This window comes from Gracilinanus agilis, chromosome 2 (genome assembly GCF_016433145.1).
Source record: "Gracilinanus agilis isolate LMUSP501 chromosome 2, AgileGrace, whole genome shotgun sequence".
NCBI lineage: Eukaryota > Metazoa > Chordata > Mammalia > Didelphimorphia > Didelphidae > Gracilinanus > Gracilinanus agilis.
The window spans coordinates 189535112-189557594 of NC_058131.1; the positions used below are offsets into that span (position 1 = coordinate 189535112).

A 22483-nucleotide genomic window follows, 5' to 3' on the forward strand; every position below is an offset into this window, starting at 1 on the left:
CTCTCTCTCTCTCTCTCTCTCTCTCTCTCTCTCTCTCTCTCTCTCTTTCTCTCTCTCTTTCTGGTATGTGTGTGTTGTTTTTGTTCATTTTGGTTATGCCTGACTCTTGCTGACCAAGTTTTCTTGGTAGGAGATATTGGAATGATTTGCCATTTCCTTCTCCAACTCATTTTACACAAGAGGAAAAAGGGGCAAATAGAGTTAAGTGACTTGCCTGGGGTTACACAACTAATAAGTTTCAGAAATCATATTTGAGCTTAGGTCTTCCTCACTCCAGGTCCAGCACCCTATGAACTATACCACCTAGCTTGCATATTTTATATTTGTGGGCTCAAAGATTACTACAAATAGCAACAAATATCCATATAATCAAAGCTATGGTTTGCAACTGGAAAAACCATAGCTTTGATTATATGGATATTTGTTGGCAACGTGATACCTCTGCTATTTGGTACACATCCATACATGCTATAGCTTTCCTGCCGAAGATAAGACATCTTTTAACTTCTTGGCTACAGTTGCTATTTGTGGTAGGAGTTAGATTATGAAGAAAAGATGAACACTGCAGAATCAACACTTGAATTGTGGTGCTGGAGAAGATTTTTGAGATTCCCAATGGCAGCAAGAAGATCAAATCAATCAACACTTAAAGAAATCAATTCAGACTGGTCCTTGAAAGGACAAATACTGCTGCTTTAAAACTTGACCATATAATAAGACAGAACTTATCAGAATAGATACTCATTTTTGGAAAGATTAAAGACAAAAGGAGAAGAGGGCAGCAGAAGATGACATGAATAGATTATAGAAGCAACAAAAATGAGCTTTTACAGACTTTGGGAGATAGTGGAGGAGAGAAGGATCTAGTCTGTTATGGTCCATGGAGTCATGAAGAGTTGAACAGCAATGAAAAATAACAATGATAAAGTCTCCCTCATTAAAAAACAAACAAAAAATTAAATTCCTTGAGGGAAAGGAATATATTGTTTTTGTATTTAGATCCCCCATGCTTGGTAGAATAATTGCCACATAGTAGGCACAAAATAAATGTATTAATTTACTCATCTAATATAAAGTTTAAGTCCCAAATGAGAAACTGAGTGTTGAGCTCTATAAGGTTGCCTATCCTACTATGTACCAGATTCTAGACAAAGGTACTTTTCATTCACATTTAGCTGTTGTGTTTTAACCTTTGTAGGTAATCAGACCAAAATTTTTTGAGTAGTTATATGTCTTACTTAAGGTGCTTTGTAGCTTTCCAGGACTTAATGAACCATATTATTTTTTTTAAATGTATGTGACCTCACCACTCAGTCCCTCCCCTGGACATCCTAAGAAATCTCTGACTGCTAACTAGCCATTTAGGAGGTAGACTTAAAAAGCACAACTCTTCCCTCTTTACATTGTTGCTGGAATAAGCAGGTCTTTGTAGTATCAGGAGTGTAGTGCAAAAAAGGGTGCATATTAGCCCTGAAAAGCCTTACTGCAGAGTTTCTGACAGTTGAAAAGGGTTTAGAATCCTGAGGAGGAACAGTTGACCCTGGAGACTCCATGAGAGTAGGAGGGTCAATTGAGCTCTATCTTTGGACTGAAAACCTGGCCTATATTCTGCAGCTTTTCTCTTAAAATTTGTTAGCTTAACTATTTATATCCTTTGGATCTCCCTAACCTTCCCTATTCCAAATCATCATTTTCCTTTCCTGAATTTCTGTGAGATTTTGAAAGGAGGTTGGATCTGGGTGGTAGCTTTCAAACTTGGTAGATTTAGTTTCCCTTTAGTCAAATAGGTATTACCCTTGTTACAAATTATCTCTTGAATCACTATATCCAACTTTCCTAACCCTATAGGCTACAAAACCTCTTTGGGCTGAGTTAGGCAGGTCCTTTCTCAGTCTCACATTTCTGTCTCCCTCCCCCACCTGAAACTTCCTCTAGGCAGCTGTTAGAGTTACCTTGTATCCCTCCATCCCTTCCAATCAACACTAAAACTCAATAAACCCTGTTTGTCACTTAATCAAACCTTTAGCTAGTTCATTAGTTGATTGATAAGAGAGGGAGAAGGAGAGAAAGGAATAATGTTGTCTCTGGGTCCTGAAAGGAATTGGAGGCATCCATTTTGGAGGAAGTATAATCTCAATACTTCCTCTGGACTCTTCCTTTGTCAACCTGAGAAACTGACTAGAAAGCCCTCTAGTCAGTTTCAAGCCATTTCTGGCTGGCCCCAACCTTTGTCTGTAGAAGTGCCCTTCCTACCTGAAGGGCTCAGTTTGTTTCCCTTCAGTGTCTCTGTCTCAAACCTGTGTACCCATCCTGTGTTTCCCAGGCTACAGCTGCCTGCCCATAATACCTCATCCTCTCCCTTGCAACTCTTTATACCTCCTTGTTTATATTCCCTAAACTCAGTCATTCCCTTACTTCTCCTACCACCTCAATTTATCACCTTCACTATTGTACCCTCCTCATCCATTTTACTGCCTTAGGGATCCACAAACCCCTATCCATTGTACTATCCTTATCCACACTACCTTTAGTTCCTTACCTGCTTTATCCCCTATTACAACCTTACCTCCAGCCTTAATTTCCCTATTATAACCAGTTTATTACCCTACAAGCTTAATCCCCTGATAACAGGAAGGATGCCAATATGTCCCTTTCTCTTCACCATGAAACTGGGTCATTGTAGTCCAACATGGCTGCTAGAGGTTGCTGACCTTTCTTAACTGAGAGAGTTCTTGTTTATAGATAAGTAAGGAACAGATCTCTATCAGGCCTATAACAAGAGCCAGCCCAATGAGATGGCTTGAGGTCTGGGAGTAAATTACTTTAGCTTAGAAGCTGACTGAACTTCAAAATCTGAGGTTTAATAAAGATTTCATATAAAAAATATTACAATTCAATGTTAATTTTCCACACTTCCCAGGACAAACCTTATTATGGTAGATGATAGAGAAGCTCATCACCTGTAGAAATGCCCTAATAATTTTGTGTCCATAGTCACCCTGTGAAAATGGTGTTTGTTTGTTCTTAATTTGCCTTCAAACCCACTTGTCCTTCTATTTCTACACTGATTTCATCTCTAGGTTAATATGATTTAACAAATTACCCCTCTGCTCATGTTCCTCTCATTTAACATACTAACCTAGGGAAGTAGCATGGCACTCTGCTCATGTTCCTGTCGTTTAACATGCTAACCTAGGGAAGTAGCACGACTGGAAGTAAGGATGCTGGATCTGGTCAGAGAATCTGAAACCAGGTTCCAGCTTGGACATTTACTGTCTGTATGACCTTGAACAATTCACTTAACTTCTCTCTTCAGCAATTTCTTCACCAAAGTTTTGGCTGCATATCTTCTGTGAGCTTTTCCAATGTCCATGATGTAGCTCCAAACTGTGAACTTGAGGTTTTGTCCACATTTCTGAGAACTAGTTGTTCACAAAGAAATGCACCAGTAAAGAATGAGTCCATATTCTCATAGTCCTGACAAGTAATGTTCTTGGAACATCTATATTATGATATATGACTCCAGAAGTGTTTATTCCCTCTGCCCTCACCTCCCCTTAGATCTAAGATCAGAGATTTAAAGCTATAAGGGTAGCAGAGAAGACATTTAATCTGACCCTGGCACTTCAAAAGTGAAGAAACTGTGGTCTATGATGAGGGTTGACAGTGGTAAATGGTGCTTTAAAATATCAGATATACTTTGTAATCCTTTTTCTTTAAAGGCACTTTTAGATCTCGCGCTTTTTACTAGTTAGTAGAAGCGTATATGTCATCCTGTACTTTCCCAGCTACTTCCAGGTGATAAGAACTTGCATTCCAAGGCCAAACCTAAAGGGATGGGGGAGCACCAGAGCTAACTTGAAGGATGTTATAACTTTATTCTCTCTGATAAGAGTTTGCAAACCTGAGAAGGGAAATGTAGGCACCTAAAACAATCTTGAAAGCTTAAGAAACAGGACTTTGGAGCAAACATCACCCAGGAGCACTAGGAGTTCTTTGCATTCCTTCCCTTTCCCCTGCAATGTCCACTGGAATGCTCAGGGAAGAAATAATTTGAGGGAAGGTGGAGAATTCTCAGAATGTAAGGAGGTGATACCCTAGAACCATAATAAAACCAGTCACTTGAAAACCTGCTTGTGCTTTTTTTCATCCCCCTGGCTATACACTATCTGTAACTTCCTTGAATAAACCCTTTTATTCCTTAAGATGAAGAGGTCTGAGTTGCAGTTCTTTGGAAAAGAATCAGCATTCACTCCCCCATCACAAAGCTCATTTTCCCACCAAGTCCAGAGAGGTGACAAGACTTGGCCTCAGTTACATTCTTAAATGGCAAGAGTAGGATTGAAACCTCAATCCTCTGATATCACGTCCTGGGTTCTTTCCACTGCATCAGGCAGCAAGAACATTGAGGATGGATTGTTGATAAAATTCATTAATTCTGAACAGCTACTACCCAAAGAGGTACTGTTCCTTGGCAAAAATCTGAGTGAAATGTGACTTGCAATATAAATTGGGCTGTGAATTGCCATGTTGTATTCAGGGCCAACATTTGTGAGTAGGTAGATAATGCCTTTTGGTGAGATTAGAGGAAAGAAAATTGGCCTCCTCTCACTACCTAGCACCAGGCTTAATATTTCAAACTTTGGGTTCTTGTACCTTTTGGTATCCTAGTCTCCTGTTAAAAAGAACCTAACCCTGGGAACTATAATACCTTAAATAATTACCAGTTTACATCTCCCTGGAGAAATTATAGTTGACAAGTAGATGAACGATAGACTTATTTAGACTGAATGGTGAAATATGGAGAGGGGGAGATTATAAGGGGGACCTACTATGTGCTCAAATTATATTGCAAGTCACATCTTCTATATAATTCAAACTAGGACAGGTCCTGTTAGTAGCACACTGGTGCGGTAGGGGTAGCACCCTGCTTTTGAATCCTAGCTCTAACACTTGCTATGTGTGACTGGGAAAGTTACATAACCTCTCTGAGACTCAATTCCCTCTTTAAATCAGGAAAATCTACAACCTGTCCCAGAAGCTATGGTATGGAAAGAGTGTAAATCACAAGGTCCTTTTTATTTTGCATGAGCTATTATTTTTGTCTGAGTCTTGGGGAGCAGGATCACATAATTAATACATATCTGGGACAGAATATTAATCCAGTTCTACCCGATTTCAAGACCAGCATCTTATCCCCATACCACCATACTACCATACAGGCATTAGCATGAGAAGACTATTGTATATTATCAATAATAACTTGCCTGTAAGAAGTGGAATGAAATATCATTTGGGGAATTCATAACTAAAATAGGATGTAAACTGGTTCCATGATGAAAGTCAGAAATTAAAAATTGACAGTTCATTCTTAAAAGGTTAACTGTAGAGGGCAGCTATGTGGCTTTGGGGATTGGGAGCCAGACCTAGAGACAGGAGGTCCTGGGTTCAAATCTGGCCTCAAAAACTTCCTCGCTATGTGACCCTAGGCAAGTCACTTAACCCCCATCACCAAGTCCTTACCACTTTTCTGCCTTGGAATCAATATACAGTATTGATTCTAAGATGGAAGGTAAGGCTTTTTAAAAAAATTAGCTTTAAAATACTTTTAGAAAATAGAAAAGGCTCTAACAAATTGCATAGATAAACTATACAGGATTTTCTTAAGGTTGTGAATAAGAATCACACAAGATTAGAAGGTATGAGTTGGGTTTCAATCTTCCTCACAGGAAGAAATCTATCATCTATCTTTTATACTTTCCTACTTATGTGAAGAATATATGTTTATATACAACTACTTAAAACAAAATATTAAGGGGAAAAATAAAATGATGATGGATTATTTAAAACAGAAGGCAATAAGACATTAGTAGTAAGCAACAGAGTTCGCATCTGAATCCAAGTTTACTCATTCTAATTTAGTGGGTTTTTTTCCTGTGGAGTCAATCTCTGGTCTCTAAACTAAAAGGACAAAAATAAAACCAAGAAGAAACATGCATTTCTAAGCAGCCAAATCCTAAATATGTACTTCTCTCACATTCTCTCATTTTTCAAGAAAAAAAAAAAAGATCCATCTCTATTTAGCTCAGTTGACTGGAGCAGCAAGTTAATGAGACTGAGGTCATAGGTTCTCCTTCTTCACAGGCCCATTGCCTTTGTTATATTCTCTAGGCATAGCCTTTACTCCTAAGCCCAATAAAAATATTTTGTAAATTAGTGCCATCGGTTAAGGAGGCTGAAAAGAAGTTATGGCTATATCAATCCTAATTCATTCTCCATTACTAAAAAACAGCAGCTAAAAGCCAATGCTCAGGAATGGTTGGTCAATAGTGTTATCATTATTTTAAGCAAAGCAATTAAAATTATTTAAAAGATAATAGATTACTGAATATAATTAAAATCATGTGACATATATGTGTATATATATGCACATATATACACATACATACATATGTATTTATAATTCTACTCCCTCCAAATAGCAACTATACTAAGAATGATTAACCCAATGTTTGAGTTATTTAGAAGAAACCTACATTGAAACTACAAGGAATTCATGCAGCTACTTGCTACTTTTCTATATATTTAAGACAACTTTTCCTCATGAATTCTCACAAGACCTAGTTTATATTCCTGGCACCAGAAATCATTTCAGTTTCCTGATAGTTCAGGGATGAGAAATGTGGTTTTATTCTTCATAAGATGAAAGAATGAAGACTTCTGTCACCAGGACTGATTTCTATCCTATGGTGTAGAGCTGTGTTCCCCTAGAGAGCACCACTCTCCAGTGAATAGAGTCTTACTGGAGCAGGCATCAAAGAAGTTTGTTTCTAGAGACAGGCTAGAGATGCTTATTGTTGGCCTCATTGCTATTCTTCAACCAGTCTGAGAGCAGAAAAGGGACACTTTTATCTGTGGAAAAACTTAAAGAAAAAGTTAGAGTTGGTTGAAAGTAAAATGCTTATTGGGGCTGAAGGGGTGGATGGATAAATAGGTGGGAAGAAATGCAGGGATTTGCTTAACTGTTCCAGTGGGGCCTCAGCTACCTTCCCCAGTTTCCCGTTAGTGGACAATTTCTAGAGGAAGTTAGGGAAAGCCAACCCAAGGTCATAGAGTAATTACTGCTGTATGCAAGTGACTGTGTGCATGACTGAATTTACCCTTTATTTCTTAAATTGATCAAAACAACTTTAGGAAACACAAATTGAAATTGATTGCATCCTTCATAAAGAACAAATGAAGTCTCAGATTTTCAGACCCAGAAAATCCCTAAAATGAGACTCCAAATGTCTAATTTTACAGATGAGGAAATTCAGCATTAAGTACCTGCAAGGTGCAGCACCTACCCAATACAATGTGAGACATAAAAGGGTTAGGTAAGCAACAGTCCCTTCTCTCATGAAACTTGGATCTAATATATAGAGAAGATATAAACTAGCTATAATTCATAGTATTATATGATAAATGCATCAAAGCACTGTAAAATAATGTAGGATGTGACTAGCAAGGGAGTAGGTAGTTTAAAAAAGAAAGAAAAAAAGAGAGTAAGTAGTTCCCCAATTGGGAAAATCAAGGAGTTCTTCATGGGAAAGGTAGCCTTTGAAATGGGTTTATTTTATTACATATTAAAAAATTGAACCCTTAACTTCTGTCTTAGAATTGATTATTGAGTAACAGTTCCAAGGCAGAAGAGTGGTAAGGGTAGCTAATTGGGGTTAAGTGACTTGCCCAGGGTCACCTAGGTGGGAAGTATCTGAGGCCACATTTGAGCCCAGGACCTCCAGGCTTGAAGCCCCTCACTCTATCCTCTGAGCTACCCACCTGTTCCTTCAAAATGGGTTTCAAATGATGAATAGGAAATTAAAGAAAAAAGAAAGACATGGTCAACACTCAACATATAGAAAATAATTGAAACAAAATCATGAAAGGAACAAATCTAGGGTATAGTAAGAGCACAGAGAGTAGTGCTGTTTGTCTAAAGCTTTACCTGAAGAGGATATATATATATATACACATACATACACACATACATACATACACACAAATATAAAGTGTAAAGATGTAAAGTTTAAGTAACATAGCTACTACCCCTTTATGGACCTTACATTCTAACAGAATAAATGGAAAAAAGTATAAGACTGGAAAGACATGGTAGTAAAAAGACTGTCAGGAAAAGAGTTGAACTTTATTTGGGAGAAAATAATCATAAGATTTTTTTTCAGTAGATGATACACATGAGCAGTTATACTGCATGTGAAATAACGATTATTTGCATAATAATATTAAGGGCAGAAGGGAGGTAAGAAAGAATGGAGGGTGGAAGACCTGTTCTGATGCTATTGTAATGCAGGCAGGAGACCATGACCCTGATGGCAGTGGCAACAAATATCTGGGGACCGATATGGGAGATTGTATGGAGAGGATATCCAAAGGACTTGGAAATGGATAGTTGTAAGAGATAAGGGAGAGGAAAAACTTTAAAATATGAGAGAACACGAGAAAGCTTTATTGCTAATGAAACTCAGAGAATTTAAATGATTTGATTCAAGGCACTTGAGGACTGGTTGAAGGAATTGGAAGATGTTTAGATTGGAAACAAAAAGTATAATAGTTGAAGCAAAATAGTTGTCTTCAAGTATTTGAAGGTCTATCATGTAGAAGACTGTTTCTGTTTGGCCCAAGGAAATGAAGTAAGAATAATGGGTGAAATTTGCAAAGCATCAAGTTTAATGAAAACATAAAGCAAAACAATAAGAACAACAAGAACAACAAAGCTGTACAAAAGTATAATGGGTCACAACCAGTGGCAACCATTTTTCAAAGACATTATAATAGAAATCTATTTTGGTTTGGGATTTCAATTGAATGCCCCTTAGGTCCCTTCCAATTTCAAATTATGTAATTTTTTTTTAGCTTCAAGTTTAAACATAGTTTCTATTACAACTTAAGATTCTTATTTCCGACATGGTGTGTTTTTTTTCCTGTTCTTTCATATTCTTCTTGCAAGATGAGTATAAGACAAGTATGATAAGTCTCCTCTGATAGCCCGAGGGAGACAAATATGGAGGATTAGAAGGTAAAATGTTGCTCAGCAGGGAAATCTACATATTAAAGAAATGATTTTACAGGAAGAAAGATTAGAGAAATTGAAGCATTTTTAGATGGGTTCATGTTTTGTTTTATTTTGTTTTGTTTTTCCCCAGTCTCCTAACCTGGTTCTGCAACTATTTAATAACTCTCTAATAGAAGAAAAATCAAATGTTGGCACTAGGCAAGAATGTGAAGGCTTTAATGACTTTTCATCATTTTGTTTTATACGTGGATTCAGTCAACCCTCTTACTTAATGTTTCATTGTCCTCAAATCACCCATACTTTCCCCCAAACCTATATACCTTTGGTCTCTAGTTATCTATGGGAGGTAAAAACAAAAAAAAAAAAACTAACTAAAAAAGGAAAACAAAAAAAGAATAACTTTCAGAAAGTGAAATAGTGTATCATTACTAAATCAAATTCAGAAGCTCTAATCCTAAACTGTTTACAGCTAAATAACAAAATTCTTGACTATAATCACTGAAAAAAAGCAGAACATATTGTCTAATAGTCAGAATGTACTTATTAAAGTCAACTTAAACCAACTTAAATTTTTTGTTTCCTGATAGTATTTATTGTGCTATAACTATCCTTTGGCTTTGTAAGGTAACAGAGTCCTATCAAGATGAATTTTTGACAAACATTTTGGAAACAGGGTAGGGAATTGAGAAGAAGTGGAAATGAATATTTATATAACAATTTAAAATGATAGATAAAATAATCTTTATAATTTTTTATTATAGCCATTAAAATTTTTTCCAGATTACATGTTAATATAATTTTTAAAATTTTTCCTAATATTTTTAAATTTTTTTTCTCTCTCTCCCTTTACCCTCACACCCCTTACTAAGAAGGCAGGTGATATAAGTTGTACATATGTTATGATATATCACATATTTCCATGTTTATCATGTTCTGAAATAAGATGCATATTGCTTATACTAGAGAAAACTTCTTGGAGGAAATAATGTAAAGAATGATGTTTTGCTATTTGATTTTGAACTCTGTCCCTTGTTTGGGGGTAGATATCCTTTTATTGCCATGAGTCTCTTGGAGTTGTCCTGGATTCTTGCCTTGTTGATAATAGTTAAGTCTATTACAGTTGATCATCATATATTATTGTTGTGTACAATATTCTCCTGATTCTGCTCACTTCACTTTGTATCACTTCATTTGAGTCTTTCCAGGGTGTTGTTTTTTTGTTGTTTTTTTTTTTTTGTGTGTGATCATCTTGTTTGTCATTTTTTATGACACACTAGTAGACTATTACTAGTATATACCACAACTTGTTCAGCAATTTTCCACTCGATGGACATCTCTTCATTCCCTACTTCTTTGCCACCACAAAAACCTGCTATAAATATTTTTGTACATAAATATTTTCTTAATATCTTTGGGTTAGAGAATTGTAGTGGTAGCTTTATAGCTTAATAATGATATTAAATGACAGTGAGGAAGTAAAGATTATGTTAGTTCTAAAGAAGGTATGATTCATTTAATTAAATAATGAGTCAAATGCCCATCAAATGGGTAAATTATTATAGCTGAGAAACATAGTTTACTTGAAATATGAAGAGATTTGAACTTTTAAGGATATAATAAAATGGAAAACAGGAATAATACTAAAAAATAAATATTTTTAAAATTTCTTAGGAGGAAAGACATTATAATTGGACCTACTAATGTGGTCATTAAATACTTTTAAAAAATAGTTACAGAGGGGCAGCTGGGTAGCTCAGTGGATTGAGAGCCAGGCCTAGAGACAGGAGGTCCTAGGTTCAAATCCGGCCTCAGACACTTCCCAGCTGTGTGACCCTGGGGAAGTCACTTGACCGCCATTGCCCACCCTTACCACTCTTCCACCTAGGAGCCAATACACAGAAGTTAAGGGTTTAAAAATGTAAAAAAAAAATATAGTTACACATTAGTTAGTTGAAATACTATTAAAGAAGCAGCAACAACAACAAGAAAAACCCAATAATAGCATGTATATTCCCTACTAATACAAAGATAAAAAGAACTGAGAGCTTGAAACACACATTTTTCACAATTTATTTTGTTTCATAATGAGAAAATTTGTGTTGCAGGTTAGCAAATTCATGTTAATAATAAGGATTATGTGAAAATGAAAACATGATTTATCACGTTTACTTGGGTATATGGTTTGGGGCTTTGGTTTTATAAGATTACTCTCTTACAAAAATGAATATGGAAATAGGTTTTGAGTGATAATACATATATAACCCAGTGGAATTGCTTGTCAGCTCTGGGGCGGGGGGAGGGAAGAGACAACATAAATCTTGTAACTTTGAAAAACATATATAAATTTGTTCCTGGAATAAAATAAAGATAAAATTTTAAAATAATAATAATTATGATATTTTATTGATTGTTAAGTAGAACAGTAAAAAATAAAAAATATTTTTCAAAATAAGATTAGAAAATAAAGATACCGAAAAGTGAAGTCATTTTTGCTGAGGATATAATCAATTTTCCCACGTCTATGCTAGATCCAGGTTGTTTTTATCTCAGTAACAACAACCAGAAGACATATTAGTTCGAAATACCTAATGTTTAATTAAACAGCAGAGTGAAAAAAAAATGACAAGAGAAATCCATTTCATATACCCAAGATACAATCTCCCAAAGGTTACCATACCACTGGTAGAAGAACAAATTCATGTACTAAGCATGAGTAGCGAAGAAGCACCTGTAGAAAGAGTACATGCAAAGAAAATATTTATGGCCAAAGGAGAGGCTCATGGAAAAGTGAATGGACAAAAGAAATATGAGTGAGAATCAGGGTAACTCATATATTCATATGATTGTTGCATCTGTTGATTTACCTCTTGAAATCCTTTTTAAAATTTTCAACTTTATGCAGCATTACAGCTCAGAGAAATGTCTCAGCCGGCTCCTTGAACATCCCCATCACTCATTGTTATAAGGCTACCCTTCAAGAAAGTGGTCAATAGATAACAGTACACTTAAATCAATTACTGACTTTAACGTAAATGAATCTCACCATCATTCTCTTCATCATCATAACTAGTATTTATAACTGTACATTTCACAAAGCAAGCTACAAACGTTAATTGATTTTATCCACATAACCCTAAAAGGTAGATGCTATTATTTCCATTTTACAGATGAGGACAGTGAAGCAGACAGAGGTTAAATGTCTTGCCAAAAGTCATAGAGCTAATAAAGGTGTGTGGACAGATTTAAAAACAATCTTCTTGACTCCAAGTTCAGTGCCCTATTTATTTGTCCCTCAGATGTGTGATCCCATCAGGAGTGTAAATTTTGGATGGGAGAAAGCTTTACTAACCACTGAATTAAAGTGGGGTTTGGGTGGGGAGGTTTATGTCCAGTGGATGGAGTGAGTAAAAATACTTCAAATGTTAAAAGATCTATAGTTTCTTTGGCAAGGTTTCCTCTTCACGATAGAGTACACTTCCTCTTCTCCTTAGCAGACAGTTTTATGGGTCTTTGTAACTGAACCAATCCGTCTATTGGCAGCCAGCCTCTTGGCAATGAGCCTCTTCACACTTAACTAGGCTTATCCTTGGATTATACTCTTAGGGCCTGCAGTCAGAGTTTTTCTCTTACCCAGTCTAGACTTCATGGTTATGATAGGAACTTTGAAGGCAGATTTTAGTGGAGAGGTAGAGAAGGGATGGACAATGGAAGAGTATAGAAAACAAGCCCAAAGTCAATATCATGTGTGCCCGAAGCAGGTTCTGTTAAAGAAAATAAATTTAGAGTAGAATCTGATAAAACATACTCCTCTTTCTAACTAAAAAAAAAAAAACTCCACTTGAGAAAAATCAGTGCTAAATACATTAAGCTACATAGAAGAACATACCTTTTGGGAAATTACAGAATCTATTCCCTTTTTAGACTCTCATAAGTGACGCCCATAAATTTAGATACTGTTAATACCATCTGTAGGGACACAGGCATAGTTTATGTGATTTGGCTACTATGGGGTCTCACTGTTACTCCGTGATACGTTCTTTGAGTTTTATGTCCTTTATTAATTGCCTTTGATTTTATTTTCCCTATTTAGATAGTGCATCTGACTCATTTCTCCTGAGTAATTTTAAGATAAAATTATTTCAGTGTGAGGAAGCAGGCAGATAATTAGAAACAAATAATAGAAATTATCTTTTAAAGTTCTAAATAATTTGTTATTTTGAAAAGATGTTGAGTTCTCAAAGACTACATAAAAAGAGAAAAAGCCCTGTCTGTTCCTATCAAGTTGAAAAGACCAGTAATGGGCAACAGGCTCTCTGTCTATTGTCTAACTCAGTTAGATAAATCAGTTAACAAGGGTTCCTTACTGGGTTAAGGAATTGAGGAAGCCTTAATGAAGAAAGTGACTTTAGAGTGGTCTCAATAGTAGATAGAAATTAATTAGGCAAAGTGTGGGAAAGAAGGCACTCTTGGTCCTGGGAACAGCATGAGGAAATGTATAGAGTTTTAAAAAGAAAAAACAAAAACAAAACAGGGCATTTCCAGAATTCAAGTAGACATTTAATAGGATATGAGTAAAAGTAATGTGGGAAAAGGCCAAAAAAAATAAAGGGATGCCATATAGTAAAAAGCTACGTATATCAAGAAAGAAGTCTGGACACTTTTTAATATTTAGTAAAAAGATTTGGGGGCAAAGCAATAACAAGATGAGATTTGTGCATACATGTACATATATATGTGTATATGTATTATATATATATATATTTTAAATTATTGCAGTAATATAAAGAATGCATAATAGTGAGAGGAGAATGGTAGCAAGAAAACTTATTAGGAGGCTGCTGCAATAATTGTTCAGAAGCTCAACTGAGTACCAATGTGGACCTCGAATGGGGGAAGTGTGAAATGGTATGAATAAAAATAAGGAAATAAATCTTAAGGTTGTTTAAAGTGCTCTCATAATGGATAATTGTTTAGATTTGTTAAGAGTCAAAGATTATCATGATGCTTTAAATGTGGAAGACCAGTTGAATGGCAGTGCCATAGTTGCTAGCTACAAAGTCAAGCAAATAAACAGATTTAGGAGAAAAAAAATAATTATTTGTCTGGTTCAGCATATGTTCTCTGCAGAATAGACACATTGTTGGAAATGTGGCTATAGAACAAGATGTTGTGGAAAGAATTCTGGACTATGAAGGTAGTGACATGAAATTTAATTCCTATTCTGCTAATATCTGTGTAATCAGTAAATTTGACTGTGCCTAAATTTCCTTATCTATGGAATAGTTATGGTTATCTGTCATAAAGATCAATTAATACAGAGAAAAGAAAAAAGAAATCGAAATAACCAGAAGAAAAAAATGCAAAGGTTTGAGAGCACCTAGTAGTTTCAGTGATTTGAGAATCAGGCCTGCAGATGGAAGGTACTAGGTTCAGAAACTTTGTAGTTATGTGACCCTGGGCAAGTTATTTAACCCATATTGCCTAGCCTTTTCTACTCTTCTACCTTAGAGCCAATACACTGTATTGATTCTAAAGCAGAAGGTAAAGGTTTAAAAAAATTAAAAGGGTGAACATGCCACCAAGGAAAAAACTAAACAATTATTAAGAGTTTTGTTGCTCAATTATATACTAATAAATCTTACAATCTAAGTGAAATGGATGAATATTTACAAAAAATATAAAATGGTCAAATTAATAGAAGGAATAAAATACTTAAAATATTTTATCTTATTAAAAGGAATCACACAAACTATAAATGATCTTCCTAAGAAAAATTTTCCAGAACCAGATTGATTCACATGTGAATTCTAGCAATCATTTAAAGAACAACTATTTTAATCTTGGCAAAGTTGTGAACTATTTCAACCTTTTTGAAGAGCAATTTGGAACTAAGCCCAGAGTTGTATAAAAGTCACACACACTTTGACTATACGATAACGACACTCACTCTGTATCCTAAATGGATTAAAGAACATGGAAATAGTCTATTTACTAAAAATAATTAGAGCAGACTTTTTTTTTGTATGTGTGGTGGCAAAGAATGGAAAATTGATGGGATGATCATCAATTGGAGAATAGTTCTTGTGCATAAATTTGATGGATTACATTGGTGGCATAAGAAATTAGGAGCAAGATGGTTTCAGAAAAAACAGGGAAGACATGTGAACTGATTCAAAGTAAAGTTAGCAGAACCAAGAGAATATTGTTACCCAGGAAAATTAATTAACACATGATGATCAAGCATGAATGATTTAGCTATTCAAATCAACATAAAGATCCAAAACAATTCTGTAGGGATTTATTGATGAAAAATTCCATCCTCTTCCAGAGAAAGAACTGACATAGTATGAATATAAATTTAAGAATAATTTTCTCACTATATTTTTCTCACCTACTTTTTTTTAGAACATGGCTAATATGGAAATTGGGTTTGCATGATTTCTCATGTTTAATTGATATCAGATTTCTTGCCTTCTCAATGTATAGGGCAGTGATGGTAAGGCAGGAGAGAATTTTTAACTCAAAAAATTTTAAACAAAATAAATGAATGTTAAAATATATTAATCTTTTTTTCAAAAAAGTTCAAATGAGATAGTAAAGGGAAAATAATTACTGTAAAGCATAAAGTGCTGAAATGTTCTAAGGCAATGATGGGCAAACTTTTTAAAGAGGGGACCAAAGGAAAGGAAATGCTCATCAGTCAGTCTGTTTCAAAGGCAACTCTTTCGAAGTTTCATTGTATTGTATCCTACTCATTGTATTAATCAGATTAGGAATAATGTCCTGCATTGGGATAGAATATTTTAGGGGCTGCATCTGACCTGCAGCCCATAGTTTGCCCATTACTGTTCTAAGGCAATAGAAGTAACAATTAACTCTAGGACTGATGGAATTAATTTTGTTGCTGTTGTTGCTTTGTTTTGTTTTGTTTTTAAACCAGTCTGACAATACCATTAATTCCTAATATACAGATTTTGCTTATGAATATACAGGGGAAAATCATGGCAAAAACAACCACAAGTAAAGTTACATAAAGAATACCACATCTGGAGTCAGAAAATTTGAAGTCAAATCCTCTTCTGCCATGTACTTTTTCTGGGACTTTGGAAGAATTCCTTTTTTTTTTTCTCTCAACCTTAATTTTCTTATGGCATTATGGAGGTTAGCAGAAAGATCCTTTTTAACTGACATTCTAGTATCATAGATGTCAAATTGTAGGTCAAATCTATCTTATAGCTTGTTTTTTTTAATTTTTTTTACATTCCAGTGAACTTTTGTTTTGCAGACTGCATAAAACCAAGCAGTGGCTAGTTTGGCCTCATGGCTTGGGTTTGCTGACCCCTCTTCTAGTGTATTATAAACATTTACTTGCAAATTGGTCATTAGAAACTTGGAATATATTTTGTCAATAGAAATAGTATTATTATAGGTGTTTAGGTTATCAATACTTTTTTTTAAAATCCTTATCTTCCATTTTAGAATCAATACTGTGTATTTATTCCAAGGCAGAAGTGTGGTAAGGCTAGGCAATGGGGGGTTAAGTGACTTGTCCAGGGTCACACAGCTGGGAAGTGTCTGAGGCCAGATTTGAACCTAGAACCTTCCATCTCCGGGTCTGGATCTCAATCCACGGAGCCACCAGCTGCCCCTTCAAGACATTCTGTGAAACAAACAAACCTTTCCTGCATGAATTTTTCTCTAATATAAGCAATATGTGCCTCCTTTCGCAACATGATGAATATGGAAATTTGTATATGATAACACAAGCACAACCCATTTCATATTACTTTCTCTCTTGGTGAGAGGGGAAGGATGAAAGGGAGGGATAGATTATAAATTACAAAATGTCAGAAAACAATTATTAAAAATTGTATCAATATGTAAAGAGATTTAAAATGTTTAAATCCTACGTAATTTATTATATATCTCTAGCAGCCTAATCATGCTATAGACATTAGTCATCAGATACAGCATCATTTATTTGGGAAGAAGCATTCAGATTTCAAATTTAAAAGGCCAGGAAAAAGTTTCTACAACTCATTCAAGTCTCCATAATATCCTTAGTTACTACCACCATTTACTTAGAGTTAATACTTATAACTAGTAATAGCAGGAAAAGGAGGAGGAATACTACTACTACTACTACTACTACTACTACTATTACTACTACTACTACTACTGCTGCTGCTGCTGCTGCTGCTGCTATTACTACTGCCATAACCACCCCAACAACCATAATAGCTGTTAGTACCACCTCTGTTCACACACCATGACTACCATCAGTATTGTTGTCACCATTACCAATACATCTTCTCTTTTCTCTATTTTTTCCTCTCTCCTTCCTCCTTTTTTCTCTCATCCCCTATTTTCACTGATAATCTCTGCTGGGGAACAAAAGTATTTATGAACAAAGGTAAAACCCGAGGTCATTAGTGGAAGAATTGAAGGTTGCAAAGATTTCCCCCTATTTTCCTCTCTTTCCTTTTAGTTATCACTGATTCCCTCATAATAGATTCTGCATTTCTCCCCACTATTGTTCCTGGGATATGACTTGAGGAGTTAACTGGATGCTAGGACCAGAGGAAGAGCATATATACTGACTGCAGTGAGGAGAAGATAAATGAAAGGGAACAAATTTACTTTTAATAAGTTGGCAATAGTCACTTAAGCATAGCATCTATTTGTATGTAAGCCAAGTATACAGGTCAGGGATTGACTACTCTGATTTTTGGGTATGACTCATACTGTTCTTTGGAAGATTTTGTAATGATAACATTCTCGCATTAAATATGGTTAGTACCAAAAGAAGATTTTTAGAAAATAGACCCACATTCATAAGATAAATCTATAGTTATTTTAATAAAATTAAAATGTGCATTAAAGGGCTATTCCAGGTAGCAGAGAGACAGTATGTTTATGATGAGCTCCTGCTGCTATTATGGGTATATTATTATTCCAAAATGAAGGACTATAGTTTGATGGACTTATCCATGTTATTTGGAAGACCTTTAATTTAATTCTGTTTGCATCATTAGTGTCTTGGGATTGATTTTTACTATCCTTGAACTGTGTTAGACTGAAGATTAAATGCTATTATGTGATGTGTTTATATATGTGAATGTATGTATGTTCATTTGTATGTATTTCAAACTCTTATTCTGGTGCTGACACACTTATTTTTCTATCTTTCAGTGAAAAAGGCAATTGAGCTAAAGTCAAGAGGAGTCAAGATGCTGCCTAACAAGGACAATAATCATAAAAATTCTGTCTGTAAGTCTATTTTTCCTATTTTACAAAAATGTATATATTTGTTAAAAAAGACAGGATAAAGAAAGTGAAAATATGAATTCATAAAAATGCTTTACAAACATTGAATGCTATATAATACCAATTTTTGTTAATAGTACTAGGAAAACAATTTAGTTAATCTTTAATTCAGGTCACTATTGTCTTAGCAACCCTCAATAAGGCATTCTGGACTTATTGGTTATAAATCCATTTTTGGATTTTTTGCTGTTCCTTAGAAACAAAGGTCCACTAAACAGACAAAATAGATGGGAATTCATTGTTTGCCATTGACATTTGCCCAAGTCACTGGACACTAGTCCACCTTTTTTTTTTTTTTTAACCGAATCTTAAGCTATCCAAATGATTATTGGTGGTCCTATAAAATCTCCTTTATTAGGCCAATATGAGTCAAATAGTGGTGATCAACAGGTAAATAAAACCCATATGTTATTTAATTATATCCTGAGCCAGAATTCTTAAAAACACTATATTCAGTTGCTGAAAAATAATTTTCTAAGTCAATCTTTATTGTATAAATGTGTATTGAACAATAACTAAATATTAAAAATAAATTGTTAATTTCTATTATGTGATGACACCATACACACACACACACACACTTAAATTCTCCATTTGAACAAAGAAAAAGACTTAAGCAAACTTTACCAGCAAAGCAAGTGAATACAAACATTGTTATGCATACAAATAGTCCTATAGTTCTCTCTCAAAAAGACCAAATTTTAGGACCAAGAGAAAGGAGGGTACCAGAATTAATCATTACATTTAATTAGAGTAAGTTGACTTCTAGTGTTTTTATTTAAATTATTATCATCATATAAATTGTTTCTTGGTTCTGCTTCCTGTACTTTGCTTCAATCTATGTTAGAGTTATTAAGTTTCTTAGAACTCTTCATAATTATCATTTCATATTATGCCATAATAGTGCATTATGTTCATATACTATTATTTGTTCAGCCAGCAATGCCTATTTGATGGGCACCCAATTTGATTCCAGGTTGGTTTTGCTTTTTTCTAACATGAAAAACTTGACTATGAATATTTTTGTATATAGATGTCACTAGTGAAATTACTGGACGGTTGAGTGACCATGAATATATAATTCAAATGGATTTCCAGAATAGTTGAAATAATTCAAAGTTCCATCAAAATTGTATCAGTGTCTACATCTTCCATAGACTCTCCAGTACCAACTATTTTTTTGGTCTCCTTCTTATCTTTGCTAAGAGATCTTATATCCCTACTCCAGCTATTTTTTTTTTTATTCTCCCTCTCTGTGTACTTCAGGTTTTGCTTCTGGAGTCTAATAAGTAAAGATTTACCCCACCTTTGCTTCACTTCTTGGCCACCATTTCCAAACCATGCCACAATATTTTCATTTTCCCCCATATTCCTTTGCCCTTTTAGCTCTACTTTATGAATATTGTCTTCCCCCATTTGAATCTATGGTTTGGGAGGGCACAGCTTATACTGCTTTTTTGTAGTTGTATGCCCAGCACTTAGAACAGCACCACATAATCACTGTTCTAACATTCATTCATTCATAGAGGGCACAGGGATGGTCCTGCAGTCAACAACACCAGGGTTTAAATCTTGCCTCATGCATACTGGTTGAATGAATTGTAAGCTTGCGATAGGTTATGCTCCCAGGCCTCCAGGTAGCTTTCTAAGGAAATAAGTTATAGATGACTTATTGATCTCTATCAGTAGAGAGATTTTTCTATAACTAGATGAAATTACAGTTCTGGACACTTCTTTCTCTGCCTTAAAAAATAAAAATTTTTCAAATTTATCAGTATTCTGAGTGTGAGATCAATATTCAGAATCCTTTTATTTAGCAGTTCTATTGTTGTTAGCTATTTGCAGCTTTTGGTAAAAGTCTTTTCTACTTTTCTTTTGGGAATTGGCTCTTGGTCACATAGGATCAAAGACTTATAACAGAGAAAGACTTAGAGCCGATCAAGATGAACTCCCTCATTTTGTGGAAAAGGAAACTGAGGCCTAGGGATTTACCCAAGATACCACAGGTAGTGAGCTTTTTGCCATTGTTCTTTCATTTCAGGACTGCTTGACTCTTCATGACCAATTATTGACAATGAAGAAGGAATAGTTTGCCATATTATTCTCCAATTCATAATACAGATGAGGAAACTGAGGCAAACAGAGTCAAGTGTCTTCTCTAGGGTCATATAGAGTCTAAGGCTGGATTTGAATTCAGGTCTTCCTGACTCCAGGCCCCCTGTTCTCTCCACTGTGCCACTTAACTGCTCAGAAAGCTAAATAAGTGTAGCTCAAAACTAAGTATTCACACTCTATAGAGTCCTTGATATTTCCTCTGTACCATACTGTATCATATATTAGTGCAAATTCCTTCAGTATCTTGTTAAAGCAACTATGAGAGATATTTAGTCCCCAAGATCATTGTTGCTAATATTTTTAATGTATGACTTGCTTAAAATGCAGTAATAGAGGGCTATTGGTAATATTCTTACAGGATAGGCATTTCTGTTTCTCTCTGTGCTAGATTTCTGGAATCAAGTAGTAAAGCTTACAATAAAGAAGATTTTGGCAGCAGGAAAAAAATAACAGCCCCATTAACTTCTAACAGTTGTGTAAAGCTTTAATAAAACATGTAGGATAATTACCCAATCTAGTTCCCCCCTCCAATCATAAAACGAAATAATTTGAAGTTGTGCAATTGTTACAGATCCTTGCTTTCCCAAAACAGATCCACCCCTGTACAGTAGAAATATGCTGGATTGTATAAATTGCTTCATAAATCAGGTTAGTAAATTATACTTGCAGTTTCTAAATAGACCTTTGTCACTGCAGGAGCTAAAATATCTTGTAAAATGCTATGCAAAAAGCTTGCTGTGAAGAGACTGGCTGTCTAAATATATTTGAGAAGAAAAGCATCACTTGTAATGAGGAGTAAAACGAGGTGGTTCATCACTTATTGAAAACAGCATTTGCATATATAATTTCTAAATAACAAGTAGAAAAGGTCTATGAAAAATGTAAAACAAGGTGTAATCTGATGAATTATAGATGGTTAGGTTGAATTATAATCCAGCTAGGAAGTAAAATTACTGTTTAGATAGTTTTGATATACAATTAGAGAACGGAATTGATTCACCAAAGTGAACATCTTATATTGTAAACTAAATGGAAAATGAATTGTGTTCAATCCAAAAGCAGTGCTCAGCAACCTATAGAATTATACTTGAATTTTCAATGGCTTCATAAAATTGCTTATTTACAACACTTAGAAAATTCTCAGACTTTATTTTGAGTTTTTCTTTAATTAGTATAGCACAGACAAGTAAAAAGAATACATACAATACATACAATACACACACGTGTGTGTATATATATATATATATCATGTGAATATATTTCCTCATGGGGAAACTATATATAAGTAATAAGAACATTTGGAGAAGAATAAAAACATGTTTTTTAGAGTAAGAAGGAATCATAGAAGTGAATAACATATCAAATTAATTATTCTGTAGGTCATTTTGTCATACAACTTTAAAATATACTTATTTTATTTTTCAACTATTTTTTATCAGTTTGGTAAGACTAACACCCACCACATCCAATTCCAGATTAAATTGAGAATACAAAATTGTTAGGTGCAGAAACCTGTACAATTTTCTAGTACTTATAACAATTCTACCAACTTATTACTTGGAAACATATGGGTAAATGAGAAAAGGCATAAATTTCAAAGAATTATTAATTTGAATTGGTGAATCATAAAAATTAAAAGGAGGGGATTTTTTATCATAAATATGGAATGTAGAAAAGTACTCTGTTTCTTTTCCCCACTGTCCAATAGTCTCCATCACTGGCTTAGAATTATAACCTGTCAATTTGAACCTTCCTGCTGGTGTTCCTTCCCCAACCCCATTGCTAACACATAGACACATATTGCTAGGTGCCAATAACTAGATGTTAATTCCATTTAAACTCTTACTATCAATTACCTTTTACAAAGGAACATTTACTTTAAAGATAAAGTAAGAATAATTGTATAAATATTTTATCCAAACACTTTGGCTTATATTTTTTCTTTTGTCACTTGGATCTTTGGGAAAA

The 22483-nt window shown here is 34.7% G+C and overlaps 1 protein-coding gene across 1 annotated transcript in view; it reads left to right on the top strand.

The window, feature by feature from the left end:
• The window catches only part of CSMD1 (CUB and Sushi multiple domains 1), a 2120031-nt gene that overhangs the window by 1138470 nt on the left and 959078 nt on the right, over window positions 1–22483 (top strand). The window contains exon 8 of the mRNA XM_044659558.1: window positions 18266–18343. Coding sequence (XP_044515493.1) covers window positions 18266–18343 — 78 coding nt within the window. The remainder of the gene's footprint in view (window positions 1–18265; window positions 18344–22483) is intronic.